Source organism: Gymnoscopelus braueri, assembly GCF_963280865.1.
Source record: "Gymnoscopelus braueri genome assembly, chromosome: 1".
Lineage (NCBI taxonomy): Eukaryota > Metazoa > Chordata > Actinopteri > Myctophiformes > Myctophidae > Gymnoscopelus > Gymnoscopelus braueri.
The window spans coordinates 23,054,180-23,071,850 of record NC_137603.1 but is presented as its reverse complement, the minus strand read 5'-3'; the positions used below and the strand labels follow the sequence as shown (position 1 = coordinate 23,071,850).

The following is a 17,671-nucleotide window of genomic DNA, read 5'->3' as shown; positions in this document are numbered from 1 at the left end:
GCTATCATGTTTTTAAGTATCAAATTTGACTTATTTGGTTAAATATTTGAAACCATATATGACAGACTCAGACCGTCCAAATTGGAGTGAGTGAGTGAGTGGGGACCCCAGGGGTCATTAGGGAGGGGCCAGCCCCCCCTCCCAGGGGCCACAGATCAGGGGTCCTGCTCCTAATCCAGCCTTTTCAATTAGGCCCCTGGTTCAATGATAACAATTTATGAACCTGACCTTCCAACTCTGCAGCTCCTGCCCTCGGGCGTCCTCCCCTCTTCTTTCTTTCCAGAACCTTTGACCCAAAACAACAACCCATCCTGTTTTGTGGTCCAAATAAACCTAGTGTCATGTGCACTAAAGGCAAGCACGTGGTTCTCAACGTGGGGTCCGGGGACCCCCGTGGGGGTCCTTGAAGGGGTTTGATTGGGTCGCCAGCTAAGTGATTGATAGTAAGGAACCAAAATGGACCCTTATGGGGCTGTAACTCAAGAGATTTGGTTCCATTTGGACTTTCTCAGAGTAGCATTAACACGGGTTGTGTAAAAATTTGGGGGTCTTTCACTGCACTAAAGCAACCTTATGCACGCACGTGCTCAAATGCAGATGCGCGCCCGCGTGCACACACACACACACACACACACACACACACACACACACACACACACACACACACACACACACACACACACACACACACACACACACACACACACACACACTGGATCCAGTCTCCCGCATTCACATTGAGGGTCAGTAGCAATTCTTTAGCTCGGGCTCAAAGGTGAACAATAAAAAAATCCAATACGCCAAATGCTTAGGGTCAGCCGCATATCAATATATAATACAGAGAGAGGGGACAGATGACAAGCCATAAGCGGACAGAAAGCGATTGAATTCCCTCGCTTTCTCCTCATCCCTGCCGTCCCGAGATGCATCAATCCACGGCAGGTTGATAATTAAATTAAGAATGCGACGTGATTAACAAGTTCTTCAAAAAAAGCAGAGATCGCCCCGCAATCTGAGGCGCGGGGTTGCTCTCGATGGGGTGGAGGGGGATCTTTGGGAGAGAAAACTATTTGTGACATGTTCATGGTTCAGCCAGCTGTCTTCATTTTAATTAAAAATCTTTCATCGCCGCAAGAGTTATGGAAGGACTTTGTGAGGGTTTTCTGGCAGTGGTCTGAATGAGAGGCCGCATAACAAACTGTGTGTGTGTGTGTGTGTGTGTGTGTGTGTGTGTGTGAAAATTGAGTAAGCAACAGCTATAGCATTTGTATGATTTGATGGAGTGTGCGATATCACACTGGGGGCTGAATGGAAACCTGATCTATAGTTTGTCGTACGAAAAATAGTCGATCTACAAGCTCTCAATGTGTGGCATCGGGTATAAATTAAGCATGAGGTGGCCAGTTTAGTGCAGGACAGCTTTACTGAAGTGATGATTATGTACAATATTATTGTGACACCCATTACATGGCCAGAAATCATCATATTTGATTCTACATTCAACAGAAAACAGTCAGCTAGGATGACACATATATTGATTAGCCTTTTACAGTAACCAATGGGACGACGTTATCATCACTGATAACTTATCGGTGACAGTGACGGGTCTGTTGTGCTTTCGATTCAAGGTGAAGAAACGAGCTTTAGGAACTTAGGCATTTTGAAAGCCAAGATTTAAACTAGCAGTCGTTGATGTTTTTATTTTATTTTAGATTGTACCCCTTTTTTCCCCCGTATGCCAATTAATTCCTCCCCACACACATTTGTGTGTTGTCACTACTCCTCCCGCCCAACACGTCCTGCTGACAGGTGCCGCCCCAGCCCGTAGGAGTGTGCAGTGTCATCACCATCCCAGTCTAGCTTCCCTCCCCTGAACACGGGCCAATTGTGTTTGTATAGCCAGGGGTGTCGAACTCATTTTAGGGTCCGGGCCACATTGGTCAAATGAGCCCTATTTTATACATAGGCTATTTGAAAATTGCTGATCTACAAGCTCACAATTTTCACAATGCCATTTCAAACATTTTACCTTTACTTTTGGTACTTTGAGTATATTTTGATGCCAATACTTTGTACTTTTACTGAAGTAACATTTTTAACACAGGCCTTTTACTTGTAATTTGTATATTGTGGTATTGCTACTTTTATTTAAGTAAAATATCTGAGTATTTCTTCCACCACTGAAGAACAATAATTAAGGAACAGAGGATAAGCGAGCGGTTTGAGCTCATTCTCTTTTTTCTCTCTCTCTCAATTGCAGTTGCGCCAGATTTTGCGAGAGAAATAAACAAACCGGTCTATGAAACAAGCCCAAAATAAGTGACTATTATAGGCCACCTCAGTACTTTAAACCTATAGGCATCGGCTATTTGACAAGATCACAACAAATAAAAAGCAACCCACAACTACCAATATTTACAAGCAACTTAACAACTTAATTTAAAACAAGGTTGCTTACAATAAGCGAATGAAAAAGAATAAAGTCTGCACAGTAGTTGCAAAAAGCTCCAGAATGTATTGCTCGTCAACATTTTCGACCTATGTGGTGGTGAGCAGGTACTTAATACCACTGCGCCACCCGAGCACCCCGTATATGTAGTATTAATCAATGTTGAACAACTACATGACCTATTTATTTCCTCAAATGAATAGAAGTGGACGCATGCACATAGACACACACACACACACACACACACACACACACACACACACACACACACACACACACACACACACACACACACACACACACACACACACACACAGTAATAATATTGCAGGTTGTTCTCATATTATGGAAACAAGCTCTGGTTATTAGCTCCATAACAACAGAGACCATACTGGAGATAAAACAAGTACAACATGGTTGTTCTTCAACTAAATTAATTGTCCAATTAGTTCTTATCTCATAGTTCTTATGTCACGTCTGCATACGCCAGTTAATATAAAAACAGACAATACACTTCATCTAGAATATATGGAACAATGGCAGTAATCCTGGACACCTGTGTTTAATGACTATGTATGCGAGAGGCATAATGCAAATCATTTTAAATGCCAATGAATGAGACAGAACTGACTGACCCCCGCTATAAGTCTGCTAGTATCCACAACCCTGCCATAAGATCAGCCTCTTCCACTGGCCAGAAGGTAATAGACTGAGATATATACTTCAAAATAACTCTATTGTACAATGGACAAAGAAGGCCTTTTTATCATTCATAAGCTACTGAGGGTCACTGTCTTTTACGGAGGGCCATTACCAGGCGTTGCATTATGCAACGTGCAATTTTACTGTCGTGCCAACGGAACTGTTGCAGTCTGTCATCTTTAGTCAAGTTCACTCTGTCCAGACCTCCATCACAGCTGTGGTGCTTCTTAATAGACTGAGGTCCCCTCAGTGCCACTATAACTCTTCAGGCCATTGTTCCCATTGTGGTTACATCCAGCTGAACAGATGAAAACTCTCATGCCCGGGGTTGCCACACTTTCAGAGAAATGTCATGTTGTCGCATTGCGATGCGTTGTGAGCTTGTCGATCAGCTATATTCACTATTGAAAATGGTTGAAATGTTCAGAAGATGTTTTGCATTTGACATTAGAACATTTCTGAAGATCTTTATACAGTAGGCTATGTATATATAGTATACAAGTAAAAAAAAAGGAAAGATAGGAAAAAAAATGATATTTACTTGTGACCCATAAAAACATCTTTGCAATTCAAAAAGGGCCACAAACCTATGTTAAGGAAACACTCAAGCCTGAGCCATATGTTGTGCAACCAAATGTAACTAAAGCATCCGCCTTCCTTCAGTTGTAAATGGTGATGAGTCAAACACAGATCATATTCAGTCATAATTCAGAGCAAGAGGATATTGAGTTAGGGTTTCTAGACAGAAAAGAAAGACAAACAGAAAGATTTCGCATCAGAATAAAGACAATGAGGAAGGGTAGAGACCAGACGAAAAAAGCAATGGGCTTTGATTAAGGGTTTGTGTCCACAGAAAGCATTTTTTGAGCTGCCAGCGCCTTTCTGCCATGCATTTGGTAAAGACCCGCTGCATGGAATTCTCCTCTTCCCAGCACTGAGCATCATGTTTCAGCACTCTCAGGGTCCAGCGTTTTTTTTTTTGCTGGAGCGCCCAGGGTGCTTCAAGTGTTGTGTCTGACAACCCAGTCATTTACCACCTGACTTTGAATCATTACCACAAGCGTTAGAAGTCCATGTTTACCATTGTTTCATCTAGGCATTCGAGCACAGCAACGGTTCATAGGTTTGAACATTGCGGGTGTCAAGCTTTGGATATGATATCCAAAGCTCTGCTATGCTTAAAAAAACACTTTTTGTGGACACACCCCCTAAAGGTTTTTAGGAGGAGGGATGTATTATTATGGGATGTAATGAATTAGAGTGGAACCAGGAGGCATTAGAGATTATCCTGTGGAAAGGGCTCCACCCAACAGAGGTCAACAGGTCAATGGGTCACGCGTATACCACCTACAGTTGTCTGACAAGCGCAGCATATTTATAAGGCAACTAGTATTATCATCGCTGTCGTACTCGTACTGTATGTCCAAAACGTTAACTTTTTTAGGAAATGCAAAAAATTTAAAGAACCTGTGTTCCAATTGTTCGAATGTAGATTTTTTTAAAGTCAGAAGCTCTTCTTGATGATTTTCATTGGTTAATATTTTTTTTAAACACAGACACACACTTCACCACTTTCATAATGTTTCAAAAATAGCCGATCTACAAGCTCACAACACGTCTCATCGCGAGACATCGTGAGCCTGTTAGATCAGCTCATTTTGCTATTGTTGCTACTTTTGTGCAACAGTCTTGTACGACAAAGTATGACATTGATTTATGGTTTGGAGAAAAAAAAAGGAATAAGGAATAAAAAAAATAAGTGTTGAAATATGGAGATACAAGGTTTCTGACCGGCAGCAACGATACCTACTCATAGCTGGATGGAAGAGGGAGAAATGGATCACATGGTTTTCACCACAAACAAACATTTGCTCAGGGATTTCATGGTTATTGATGACGATTTTTTTTTTTTGCTCAAACCCTTTTTGTTATTGTTATAATCAAAATCAGTTTAGATCGCCAAGCACATTTGCAGGTTCTGGGAATTTGTTTTTGCGGTTTTGCTTACACACAAACACACTGATTATTCATAATGGAGAAGAGGGGGGGAGGGCCCGTCTAGTTTCATATTGTTGCCAATACGCATGGTATTTCAGTCCTTTCAAATAAACAATCCTCAGTGTTAACCCATTAAAACCGGGAAAGTATCTCTGTCATTTTAGAGTTGGCTATTCAAAAATAGCAGATATACAAGCTCACAGCGCGTCACTTCGTGCCGCGCTGCGAGTTTGTACATCTGCTATTTTTTTAACATTTTTGAAAAATCTTGAAAGTGTTTTGAAAACTTTTGAATAATCTTCTCTTCTGGGGGTCCCTGACACAAAAAAAAATCAGATGGGGGTCTGCGGCCAAATACACATCTTTTTTGGGGTCCTTGGCACGAAAACGGTTGAGAACTACTGATTTAGAAGGTATTTGTAGAATCGGACTCAGGTCTGAATGGGTTAAGTTGACTCCACAGAGAGAGCATATGGGGCAACTGGCGGCCCGGGGGCCACGTGCGGCCCCCCACATTCACTTAATGAGGCCTGCGGATGAATATCCGAATATTGATATATTATTGAGTTCAGCTGTTACAATTCCAAACAGTTTACATGACCCGTTTTAATTACTACAGTCCGCATTGTATTACATTTGTATTTGAAAAGTCAAAAAGTCCTAAACTGCTGTTAAATCCAGTGCCCGTGACAGAGTAGATATTTCCTTACTATTTAGAGAGCGCATTATTCAGATTCAGATGTGTGCGTGGGATCACTACACGCGCACACTGCTTGCAATCAAAATCCATCCGAACTCAACCCAACACTCATGTTCAGAATGGTAGATGACATGTTTGAGGGATAATCAGGGCCAGATTATGAATATATTGCATTGAAACAAGCAGTGAGGAGAGAGAAGGGGCCTCCTGCCTTTCTTTATCTGTCTCAATGGACAGCAGTAACAGTCGTCAATATCCATTTTGGAGTTCCAACACATGGGACGCAGTGACTCTGACATGCTTCAATAGGTGGTTGAAATGAGAACATAAGATCCTGCGCTTAGACCAGTGGTTCCAAAACCTTAAATTCGAGACCCAAAAGAGAAATTTCATGTCTCCCTGGAACTCAAACTAGAGAAAATAGCCAATCTACAAGCTCACAACATGTTGCCATGAGACGTATTGTTAACTTAACCATAATGTTAAAGTTCTCAGCGAAGCACCATTGTGTGTTATTTTTAATTGTATGAGTTATGTGGATACATTCATATATTGGTCATGAGCTCCTCAGCCTTTCACAGTCTGTAGGTGCATGTATAATTGAAGCTAGAGTGAACTGAACAGCAGGGATCCTCGTACACTGCCAGGTGGAGCACCTCAGGGCATTTGTCACGGCTTGACTAAGCATTTGTTTAGCTCAGTTGAAATGCATACAGCATGTCATGTCCCATTTCACTGGTGTGAGATCGGAGAAGTGTGTGTGTGTGTGTGTGTGTGTGTGTGTGTGTGTGTGTGTGTGTGTGTGTGTGTGTGTGTGTGTGTGTGTGTGTGTGTGTGTGTGTGTGTGTGTGTGTGTGTGTGTGTGTGTGTGTGTGTGTGTGTGTGCGTGCGTGCGTGCGAGAGATTAGCATTCGGGTTGGGCCCCTCCCCATCTGTAGCCTGGGGCCAGGGACCCCCCTGTCTCCTTCAGTAACTCTGAGAGGATACAAATGGACCTTTGGTAACATTTGTACCCTAGAGTTAGAAATCGATAAATTAACACTGGGGATTTCACTGTGTATATTTAGGGCTGTGCTCAACTAAAGGAATTCTTAGTCGACTAATATTCATAGGAATTTTGACGAGGTGTGATTAGTTAATTTAATCAATCAACAAATGTGTAAAATAGTTTTGTTGTATACAATCACGCAGAGAGCAGCCCTTTTAGGCTGAACATTCTAATTGTAGACTAATTGTATAAAGTTGTGGACTGGTAGAATTAAATGTTTCTTTATCTTGAGTTAACAAGACCTGGATAAAAACAAAACATAAAAACGTCCTGAAGAAGACTACTATACTTTGCCAAATGGCCGTTCAGTTTGAGTAACGTCATTAGCTATTCTAACATAATGTCATCATCACACAATGGCATCACAATGTTGTCATCACAACCGTGTTGTTGTCCTTTTAAATGAATTGTCCAATAAGCTAAACATCTTTTAGTCTTTCTATTTTGAGCTGAGATATCGAGCTGACATATTGACCTGCCTTCTAGCAACTTCCTCTGTAAGCTAATTGCCAACAGTGATAGACGGTGGTGCTGGTGAGTGAAATGTTGAACTGGACTCTACATCTGAGAGGAAGACCGGAGAGACCCCTCCAGGCAGCGGTAGCTGTGAGGCCCAAGGTGTACTCCTTTGGAGGGGACGCTGACAGTGATCAGATTGAAGTACATGTCTTCAACACTGTGTCTTTGCGCTGGATGGAATTGCCCCCCGTGACAACTGGAGAAGGACATCGTCCCCCTGAGGTCCCCTCCATGCGCAGCCGCTACACCGCTGTGCTCATAGAAGCCATCATCTACATCTGGGGCGGGGTTCCTTCATGCAATGTGCTTTATGCATTTGATGTCGACACCCACAGATGGTTCATGCCCGACACCTCTGGTGCTGTTCCACAGGCGAGGGAGCAACACTCAGCCTCTGTCCTGGGGAAGGTCATGTATATCCTCGGAGGATGGACCCTAAATGGGAGCACTAATGACATCTACAAGATGGACACCACCACGGTGGTCTGGTCTTTAATTAACCCAAGAGGTACTCCACCACCTGATTTATACCGTCACTCTGCCACCATCATTGGGACAAAGATGTTTGTATTTGGGGGCCATGCGGAACACTATGACAATGTCAGAATGTTTGACACCGAGACCAACTGCTGGCTGAGTGCGCCTTCTGCACAGCTTCTCCCAGAAGGACGCTGCGCTCATTCAGCCTTTGTCTACAATGGAGAGATGTACATATTTGGTGGCCGCAACTTTAACCACCCCCTCAATGATCTGTGGAAATTCAACCCAGAGACCTTCTCTTGGAAGACGGTTGAGCCCAAGGGGGAAGGCCCATGTGTTTTGATGACCAGGATGTGCTATTGTTGCATGGTGGGAGATCATATCGTTGTCTTTGGAGGATGGGACACATCCAATGCCAATGATCTCTTCATCTTAGACTTAAATCCTAGTCTGAAGATGTTATGCAAGCTTGCAGTTATTCAGTACGGTCTGGAGCAGTCGGAACTCCCACATGACATCAGTTGGGAACTGGCAGTCATGACTACCAACAACAAAAGAAAAAAGTAACCTCTAAATACAAAACAATAAATAAAATCACTAAAACTATAAATAAATAAATAAAACCACAAGTGGCAACAGGGTCCAAGCATTAAAAGAGGAAGAAGAAGAAGAGCTGATGTGAAGATGATGGCTTTCAGTGGAGAAACATTCACTCACAACCTTACAAAGTAGTGATGGAGTATCAAAGCACTTTAACTAGTGCAGGATCCGGGCATTCACTGGCGACAACGTCAATCAGTGTGACGCACGCACACACAGATTTGAGGAGGTTGTGAGGTGCATCGTTGCTCCGATCCGCACCAAACTTGGCACAAACACAGTTCAGGGGATTGCCATGAGAACAGTCACACCGGGGGCCACGTGTGGCCCTTGTTCAGGGTCCCTCAGGGGCCACAGACGGTGCGGTGCGCCTGTGGCACAGACATCATCTACAAGGAGGTTGGTCCAATCCACACAACGTGCCACAATCACTGTTCAAGAATCTGGCGATTGTGGCACGTTGTGTGGACTCTAGGGCCTGGGGGCCACAGGCACACCGTTGCTCCAGCAGTGTTACAGCAATGTTTAACACTTAGCCACTTAGCAGCCTGAAAATCTACTACTCTAAATGTAATGTAAATACAATTATTTTATAATAATTATTTATTTTTTGTTTGTTTGATTAACAGTTTTTGTTCACATGTAATTGAATGTTTTGCTACCTATGTATTTTATTGTTATGTTTCTATTTCCTTGTTTTAATGTTTGGGGACCAGAGATGGAAATATGTACACCTAATCATGTCTATGTAAGTCCATAATCATGTTTTACGTGTTTAATGTGCTCTGTCCCTGCCCAATAAACAAGAAAAGGCTTTAAGAGGGTCTGTCTATCTGTCTGCTTGTCTGTCTATTTTTCCTGGCGTTTATCCCGTAAAAGCACTGGACTGATCAGCACTAAACTTCTTGTGGTCTGCCATTAGGCCAAAGAAGTACCTCAGTGCTTTTTTCTTTTCTTTTTCTTTTGTTTTCTTTCTTTTTAATAGTTTGATCATTAAAGTGAACATCTTTCGCTCTACATTAGAAGAGTTGGGAACGGTGGGCGTTGTCACATTCTATACAGCCCGAATACCTCATCTCAGCACCAGCCTCAGTGGCTCGCCTCGTTAATCACTTGACTCAACCCAACCCACACCTCAAGGGTTCGACTCTCGACACTACATTTTCCAATAACTGCGGGCTACTTTTTCTGCCGATAAAGTATAGTTTTGGACCGCGCCACGAGAAGCACCACCGAGCGCGCTAAAGCACGAGAGTTGCCGTGCTGAACGTTGTGAAGTTAGCTTGAGCCTACTCAGCCCCGTCCGAGTTATGTACCGATTGGCACAGAATCATAAATTATCCCCCCCCCCCAGGCAATGCCAGCGCCAAACATTATTTTCCACCACGGAGTACTGCATGACTAGGGGCGAAGCAGGGGGCGTGTTACTTCAACTAGGTGGGAAAGCAGGGCTCGCCTCAGATCTGGTTGAAACTCAGCGGTGGAATACATACTGAGATGTCAAAGTAGCAAATACTCTGTTTCAAGTAAAAGTTCTATATCAAAATGTGTACTTAAAGGACGACTTCACCCATTTTCAACCTTATCTTCATACAATTGGTCCTCACTAATGCTCATTTTAATGTGATACTATTTTTGTCTACTCACTCTGTGTGTCAGAGGAGGGTTGTGGACAGTTCAGAAGCGCTCATTTTATCATGAGCATTAGTTAGGACCAATTATGAAGATAGGTTGAATATGGGTCGTCCTTTAAGTAAAAGTAGAAAATGATTGGCATCGAAATATACTTAAACTACTAAAGGTAAAAACACACATTATGCAGAATGGTCACTTCTTGACCAAAAATACCAAAAAGCTCGGCCTGAAGATAAGATGGCCCAAGACTTATGCACGTAGGCAATGGACCTGACCCACCACCCCTTCTGTTTGACGGCACCCCTGTCCACTTTGTCCCAACATTCAAGTATCTGGGCTCGACGATCAAAATAGAGGTCGACCGACGCCGTGCCCTAGCAGCCTCCGTCATGCAGTCCCTATGGAGACCGCTGTGGCGACACCGGCACATATCCAGGGAGACAAAGCTCAGAGTCTACAATGCCTCATTTCTGTCCTCCTGTACGGCTCGGAAACATGGCCGCTGAATAACACTCTGGCGGCCAGGCTCGAGGGCTTCGACTCCAGAGCCCTCAGGAGGATCGAAGGCATCACGTGGAGCCAGCATGTCACAAACCGGGCCTTAAGAGAGAAAACCCAACAGCTCCCAGCATCCCGTCTCGCAGCAATGCGACGAGTGCGCTGGTGTGGCCACATCATCCGCCTGCCCGTGGAACACCCAACAAGCACCATCCTGGCCTTCAATCCCCAGCAGCCGGTTGGAGACGTCCCAGAGGTGCCCCCCGCACCCGCTGGCTGGATGTAATAGCCCAGGACCTAAAGGCTTGTGATTTGACTCTGGCACAAGCTCAACACCTTGCCCCCACGACAGACCCAGAAGGAGAAACCTGGTTGCTACGATTGGCTCTACGTGCCTTAGATGACAGCCCCGCTGCCTCATCTATAAGAAGTGCAAGAGGACTAAGTAATTAAGTAAGATTTGTTTGTAGACAGGCTTGTTTTGTAATATAATAATAATCTAAAGTACTAGTAATTCATGATAATTGTAGTAGAGTAAAAAGTACAATATTTGCCTCTGATATGTAGTGGAGTATTAGTATAGATTACTGAAGTAAAGTAAAAGTACCTCCAAATTATAGTTAAGTGCAGTACTCCCGTGTGTAAAGCCAAATATCTACCGCTCAACTAAGAGGGTTTTGGTTTGGTTCGGGACCCATTTTTGAGTCGCGGACACATTTTTATAGTAAATCTCTATTTATTTCCTCTTTTTTTTTCTTTTTTTTTATCAAAACATTTTCAAAAAATCCTCCCCCCTCTACACCCCATCTACATCTACATCCTTAAAAATCTAAAATTTTTCAGAAAACATTTATAGTGTTCCATAATAAATGTAAAATTATATTGCGATGCGTTGTGAGCTTGCAGATTGGCTATTTTCACTATATAGGGCATTAAATATTGTAAGTTTTGTTCGGGGAGACTATTGTAACTATTGGTTTTCGAGCTAAAAGGTTTGTGAACCCCCCTGTGCTAAGGCAGCTATTGTGTTTATGAGCTTCAGGCATGGCTAATTGTCAACCAGTAGGTGTCCTATCTAACATCCAGCGCCTAAATGTCACAATACTTTAACAAACTCTACCATACACATTGAATAAAAATTTCGTTTTATTCATTAAAATACGTCCCAGATTGCAGATATAACGATTCACAGTATGTAAAGCCATTTGTGTTTTGTTGCATAGTATAATTACTGTCGGGCAGAAACCTTATCTCCATATTTATATTGTTTTGTTTTCATTAATTTATGGTACTTTGTCATACAACAGTGTTGTTTTGTTGATGTAGTTTTTTTTTTTTTGCGTTTTTGAACGTGAAATAGGTTTACTCTGTCTGTGTTTTATAAATATTTTACCAATACAAATATTAATAAGAGCTTGCGACCAGTGGTGTAAAGTAAATAAGTACATTTACTTAAGTACTGTACTTAAGTAAAATGTTGAGGTATTTGTACTTTACTTGAGTATTTCCAATACTTTTACTTCTACTCCACTACATCTCAGAGGCAAATATTGTACTTTTACTCCACTAAAATTATTTGAAAACTTTAGTTACTAGTTACTTTTCAGATATAAATTATTAAATTATAAAACATACATTTACCAATTTAGCCCTATTTTATACCTAGGCTATTTGAAAATAGCCGATCTACAAGCTCACAACGCGTCGCATCGCGACGCGTTGTGAGTTTGTAGATCTGCTATTTTCAAATTTTTAGTACTTTTACTTTTGATACTTTAAGTACATTTTGATGCCAATACTTTTGTACCTTTACTCAAGTAAATTTTTAATTCTGGACTTTTACTTGTAACAGAGTATTTTTATATTGCAGTATTGGTACTTTTACTTACAGTAAGTAAAACATTTGAGTACTTTTTCCACCACTGCTTGCGACTAAATAATAACTTCATTTGGCTCAATCATTTCCTGAAAGGTTAGGTTTTGGACGTACAAGTGTTCTGCCTGACGACAGCGATGATATAGTGGCTGGTTGGCAGAGGTATGAGAGCGGGGAGAGGAGATGCTGTGAAGGTCATGGACAGCATTCACACTCTTCAACACTGTGACTTGGGTTTGCTGAGCAAGCAGGAAACCCAATGCTTCTGCATGAAAGTTATGTCCTCTTAATACAACCTTATCTATCTATTATAAGGTTGATAGATTATGTCAAAATGTTATTTTGTCCAATCTGTATTGTAGAGTATGTTAATGCAATATAACTCATACTGTACAATTGGGATGGTTGTATTGCAGATCTACAAGCTCAAAATGTGTCACCGTCCACTGGCACCGTGTTTTCGAGCTTGTGGATCTGCTACTTTTGATAGTTTTGTGGGACGCTGTAGTATGATCAAGTAGGGCGTTCATTTACGAAAAAAATACACAGACGTCATCAAATGTAACTCAATATCATAAACGACACAGAGTCACACACCTGACAGAATCGCCGGGCTGATTTGTTTATTACACAGTTCTTATATGACCCGATGTTAAGGTGACCTTATGGTATTTACGATAGGAAAAGAATGACCCAGGGGATAATGGAGTGACGTCAGGACTTCGATACTCTATTTCAGTGGTTCTCAAACCTTTTCATAATTGCCAAGGACCCCCAAAATTATATGTATTTGGCCTCGGACCCCCATATCAAAATATTTTGTTCCAGGGACCCCCAGAAGCAAAGATTTGAGTTACAAATGTTCGCTTTAAAAATATATATATATTCAAAGATTTGCACAAATGCACAAAGATTTTTCAAAAATAGATCTACAAGTGCGGCAATCTCATAGTGCGGCACTCGGTGCCGCGGTATGAGCTTGTAGATCTGCTATTTTTGAATAGCTAAAGTATAAGATAATAGTTAAAGTGGTTAAAATGATTGTGACGTTATATTAACCCTTTAAGACCTGAAGCCGATTCTACAAAATAATGTCTTCCAAATCCCAACAGTTTTCTAAAAAGCGTATGTTTCTATATCAGTGGTTCTCAAACCTTTTCATAATTGCCAAGGACCGATATAAAGGAAAAGAACGAGGGGCCTCCAAAACCACATGTGTGATTTTACATCCTCCTGACACATTACGGTGACACTTTTGACACACATTCTAAAGCCTTGAGAAGGCCAAGGTGACGATGACGACTAAAGGGTGCATATACGCAAAAGAGGAAGGTTCAGGGTTATGTCCCTCCTCTTTAACCCATTAAGACCGGGAACGCATCTGTGTGTCATTTTTTTATTTCTTTGGCTATTCAAAAGTGGCGCACTATGAGCTTGTAGATCTGCTATTTAAAAAAAAAACGTGATTGTTTTCGCAAATCTATATATATATAATATATTATGTATATAATATATTATATATTTATATATATATATACATACAGATGTTTGCTTAAAAATATTATTTTTAAGCAAACATTTTAACTCCGATCTGTGCTTCTATATTTTGAGATGGGGGTCCGCGGCCAAATACATATAATTTTGGGGGTCCTTGACATGGAAAGAGTTGGAGCACCACTGATATAGCAACATGCTATTAGGATTTAGAAAACATTTTCAGATTATGTATTCGGCCCGCGGACCCCCATCTCAAAATGTTTTGTTGGACCCCCAGAAGCAAAGATTTGAGTTACACATGTTCGCTTTAAAAAATATATATTTTCAAAGATTTGCGCAAATTTTCACGATTTTTCTTTAAAAAAAAAAAGCATGTGTGTCATTTTCGAGAAATCTCGAAAATGACACACATGCGTTTTCCCCGTCTTATTGGGTTAAAACCGGGGCTGACTCACACAATTTATTTCACGTCGTCTCTCACTTCTTCTTGCAGGACTTGCGCCATCAGAGGAGGACCTTGGAGCGGAGCGCGAGCGCCCTGCGCTCCGACAACACACACCTGGGGTCAGACGTGAAGTCCCCGGAGCTGCTGCTCCTGCGACAAACCATACACACACTCAACCTTGATGTGAGTCACATTGAATCTTTTATTCTGCATGCTCTTTATTACTTTCTCTCCATTCCTCCCTTTGTTTTGCCCTGTGTGTGTGTGTGTGTGTGTGTGTGTGTGTGTGTGTGTGTGTGTGTGTGTGTGTGTGTGTGTGTGTGTGTGTGTGTGTGTGTGTGTGTGTGTGTGTGTGTGTGTGTGTGTGTGTGTGTGTGTGTGTGTGTGTGTGCGTGCAGTATATGCCTTTGTGGATTATTTTCTCTTCAGTTTGTTTCTGCAGTTTTCTGAAGATCATTGTACACAGTAAGTTCCTCAGATTTAACCACTTAGGGTTTAAAGGGTTAACTCATTTTCCTGGGGACCCCCTGGTACCTCCCCAAGGACCCCTGGGGGTCCCCGGACCCCACTTTGAGAACCACTGCTCTATTTGTCAGCTTATTAGGGAGGGGTTGAGGAAGGGGGGCGGGACAAAGACACTGTCTGGCCCCGCCCACTGACCCTGTCCCATCCGGTCCTGATGTCCTCCCTGTCTGCCCATTAACCCCTGCTTAGCCTTTTGATTAGTGCCCCAGTGCATCTGGTCACAAAGGCCTAATCATTGGTTCACCTTAGGGACTGTCCCCTTCTAGACTGCCTAGAGAACTGACCCTCTAATCTAGTTACTGTCTGTCTGTCTGTCTGTCTGTCTGTCTGTCTGTCTGTCTGTCTGTCTGTCTGTCCGTCTCTCTGTCATGCCTAAAGTATACTCTGTCATATGACAGTGTCTGTATAACCGACTTATAACCAAATAATCTAGAATAAAAAACTTTTTCCCTGTATACATATATCAATGAGTCGACACCAAAATTGACTACTATAAATATATATAAATCGATTAGTATGATTTACTTACCTAAATAGCTGATCTACAAGCTCACAGCTTGTAGATCTGCTTGTAGATCTTGTTATAATAATTGTTTATTAATCATAATAATGTTATATAGATTTGAAGTCATATGGCATATCTAATTTATACCTGTTAATAGCCCATACAACACCCTAATGCAATTGTACTGTAAGTAAGCCTCTGTTTGGACAGTATTCACTTCTGCAGATTCATCAGGTTTCTTGTCTAGACAGCTCAGTAAGAAACTCATTCTGTGCTCTTTAGATACCTCAATAAAATAATATTATATTCACATCAAAAAACGAGTCTTATTTTATTTTCTTGAACGGATTATTTATCAAAGCTCACAATCGTTAAAAGATAGTATTTATTCATCAGGTTGTCCATTCCGCTTGTAGATTGGCTATTTTTTTTGTGCAACACTCCTGTATGATAAAGTAAGGAATTAATATATAGGGGGGAAAAAACATTAAAATAATTAATGTGGAGATATGAGGTTTCTGCCTGACAGCAACGATTATCCATGAATTTATCCAGATCTCACATTGTCCACCTTATGGAGGTGGAGAAACACATTTATGGTTACACTAACCTACATCTGTTCCATCTGCTAGAAATGTCATCTAATATACCTTTTCTACAGCAGTTACAACTGCCAGCATATGTTTCCATGCTACTAATACTATTTGTTGTCTATGTACATTTGGATCTACAGTCATTTCCAAGTCCTTTCCAAGCAGAAGTGAACGCTGCTGATACAGCGCCACCATTGTCTGGGTGTGTGCAATTGAGAGAAGCATTCCTCTGTGACAGACAGTATTGATTGGACAGTGAGACAAATGGCATGCTGTTACTGTGAGACAGATTGGACAGTGAGACAGATGGCATGCTGTTACTGGGGGTCTCGTATGACCTGGGGGTCTATTAAAGAACTAGATAAAAAGACGTGTTTGTGCATGAACGCACGCACACACACATAAACACAGGTACTGTACATGTCTGTGCATACAAGCGGCGGCACTCATTCAGACGTCCGTAGCGTGGATGGAATCCGGCTGAAACCCAATCGCCGTGGCCCATGCCAGCATGCCATCCTTCTGGCCACCTCGGCTCGTGATCAAACTACCTGTGGTTGATGTGATGGACAGAAAGCAGCTTAGAAGCAGTCAAGGGGAAAGCCTTCCCCACCATTTCCACCTGAAATGTGTTGAGACTCGCGCGGCGTCGGAACAAAAGCGCCCACACTGCACAACTGTCATACTGTCCTCATCACGCTGGCAGGGCTAGAATTATGGTGACGGACTACGTCTTTGAACTTTTGAGACAAAGCCCGTCCATCGTCGGTTAGATCCGGGTGTGGTGAGGCGTCACTGGCAAACACTCACACAGTGGAACAGTGAATCGCTTGTCTTCCACTTGAAATCCGCTATATCATATCACTTGTTACCAGTGTTGTACAGTTACAGTATATATAGTTTGTCCAGGGAAAAGACCATTGTACAACCAGGTCAGCTTATCGTTTGAGGCACTCTCTCTACAAGCTCGCAACACGTGTTGTGGCTTGTAGATCTGCTCTTTCCAGCGTGGGACACTAGATAAATGGATAGATACTGTAGATGATAGATAGATGGATATAGACAGACAGACAGACAGACAGTCACACACACATTGATCCAAGTTGTTCAGTTATTCTCACATTGAATCAATCAGTGTGACAACCTAACTGCATTAATGAGCCAGTGTAAGGTTGGCCTCTACATGGACCGTACCTAAACATGTGATAATCCTACCAAGAGGCCTTTAACCTGCGCTGGAATGTTCCTGAAGCAGTTCTATGTGTCAGCTATGTAAACACATCAGTCTGTCACACTTACCTGCAGCCCGCTGTGAAACTCAGTGCTTCTCAAATGTTTTCATGTTCAAGGACCCCAAAATTAGCATGTTTATTTGGCCCTGGACCCTCATCTGAAAATATTTTGCGCCAGGGACTCTCATGCAAGATTTGCTCTGTTAAAATGTCTCTTTTTTTTTAAATAGCTCAGGACAAAAGCACCCACACTACCACAAGCTCACAACGTTTAGCATCACAGTGCTATATGAACTAATTTTGCTGGGGACCCCCTGGAACCCAGGGGTATTCATTGAGAACTTGAGAAGGGCTGTGGTTTCTATTATC

The 17,671-nt window shown here is 42.0% G+C and overlaps 1 protein-coding gene across 1 annotated transcript in view; it reads right to left on the bottom strand.

Moving 5' to 3' along the window:
- Nucleotides 1–209: 209 nt before the first annotated feature.
- The window catches only part of tpma (alpha-tropomyosin), a gene marked incomplete at its 5' end in the record, with an annotated part of 303,129 nt that continues 285,667 nt past the window's right edge, over nt 210–17,671 (bottom strand). Inside the window, one exon of the mRNA XM_080438539.1 lies at nt 210–219. Within this exon, the coding sequence (XP_080294665.1) occupies nt 216–219 (4 nt within the window). The 3' untranslated portion in view covers nt 210–215. The remainder of the gene's footprint in view (nt 220–17,671) is intronic.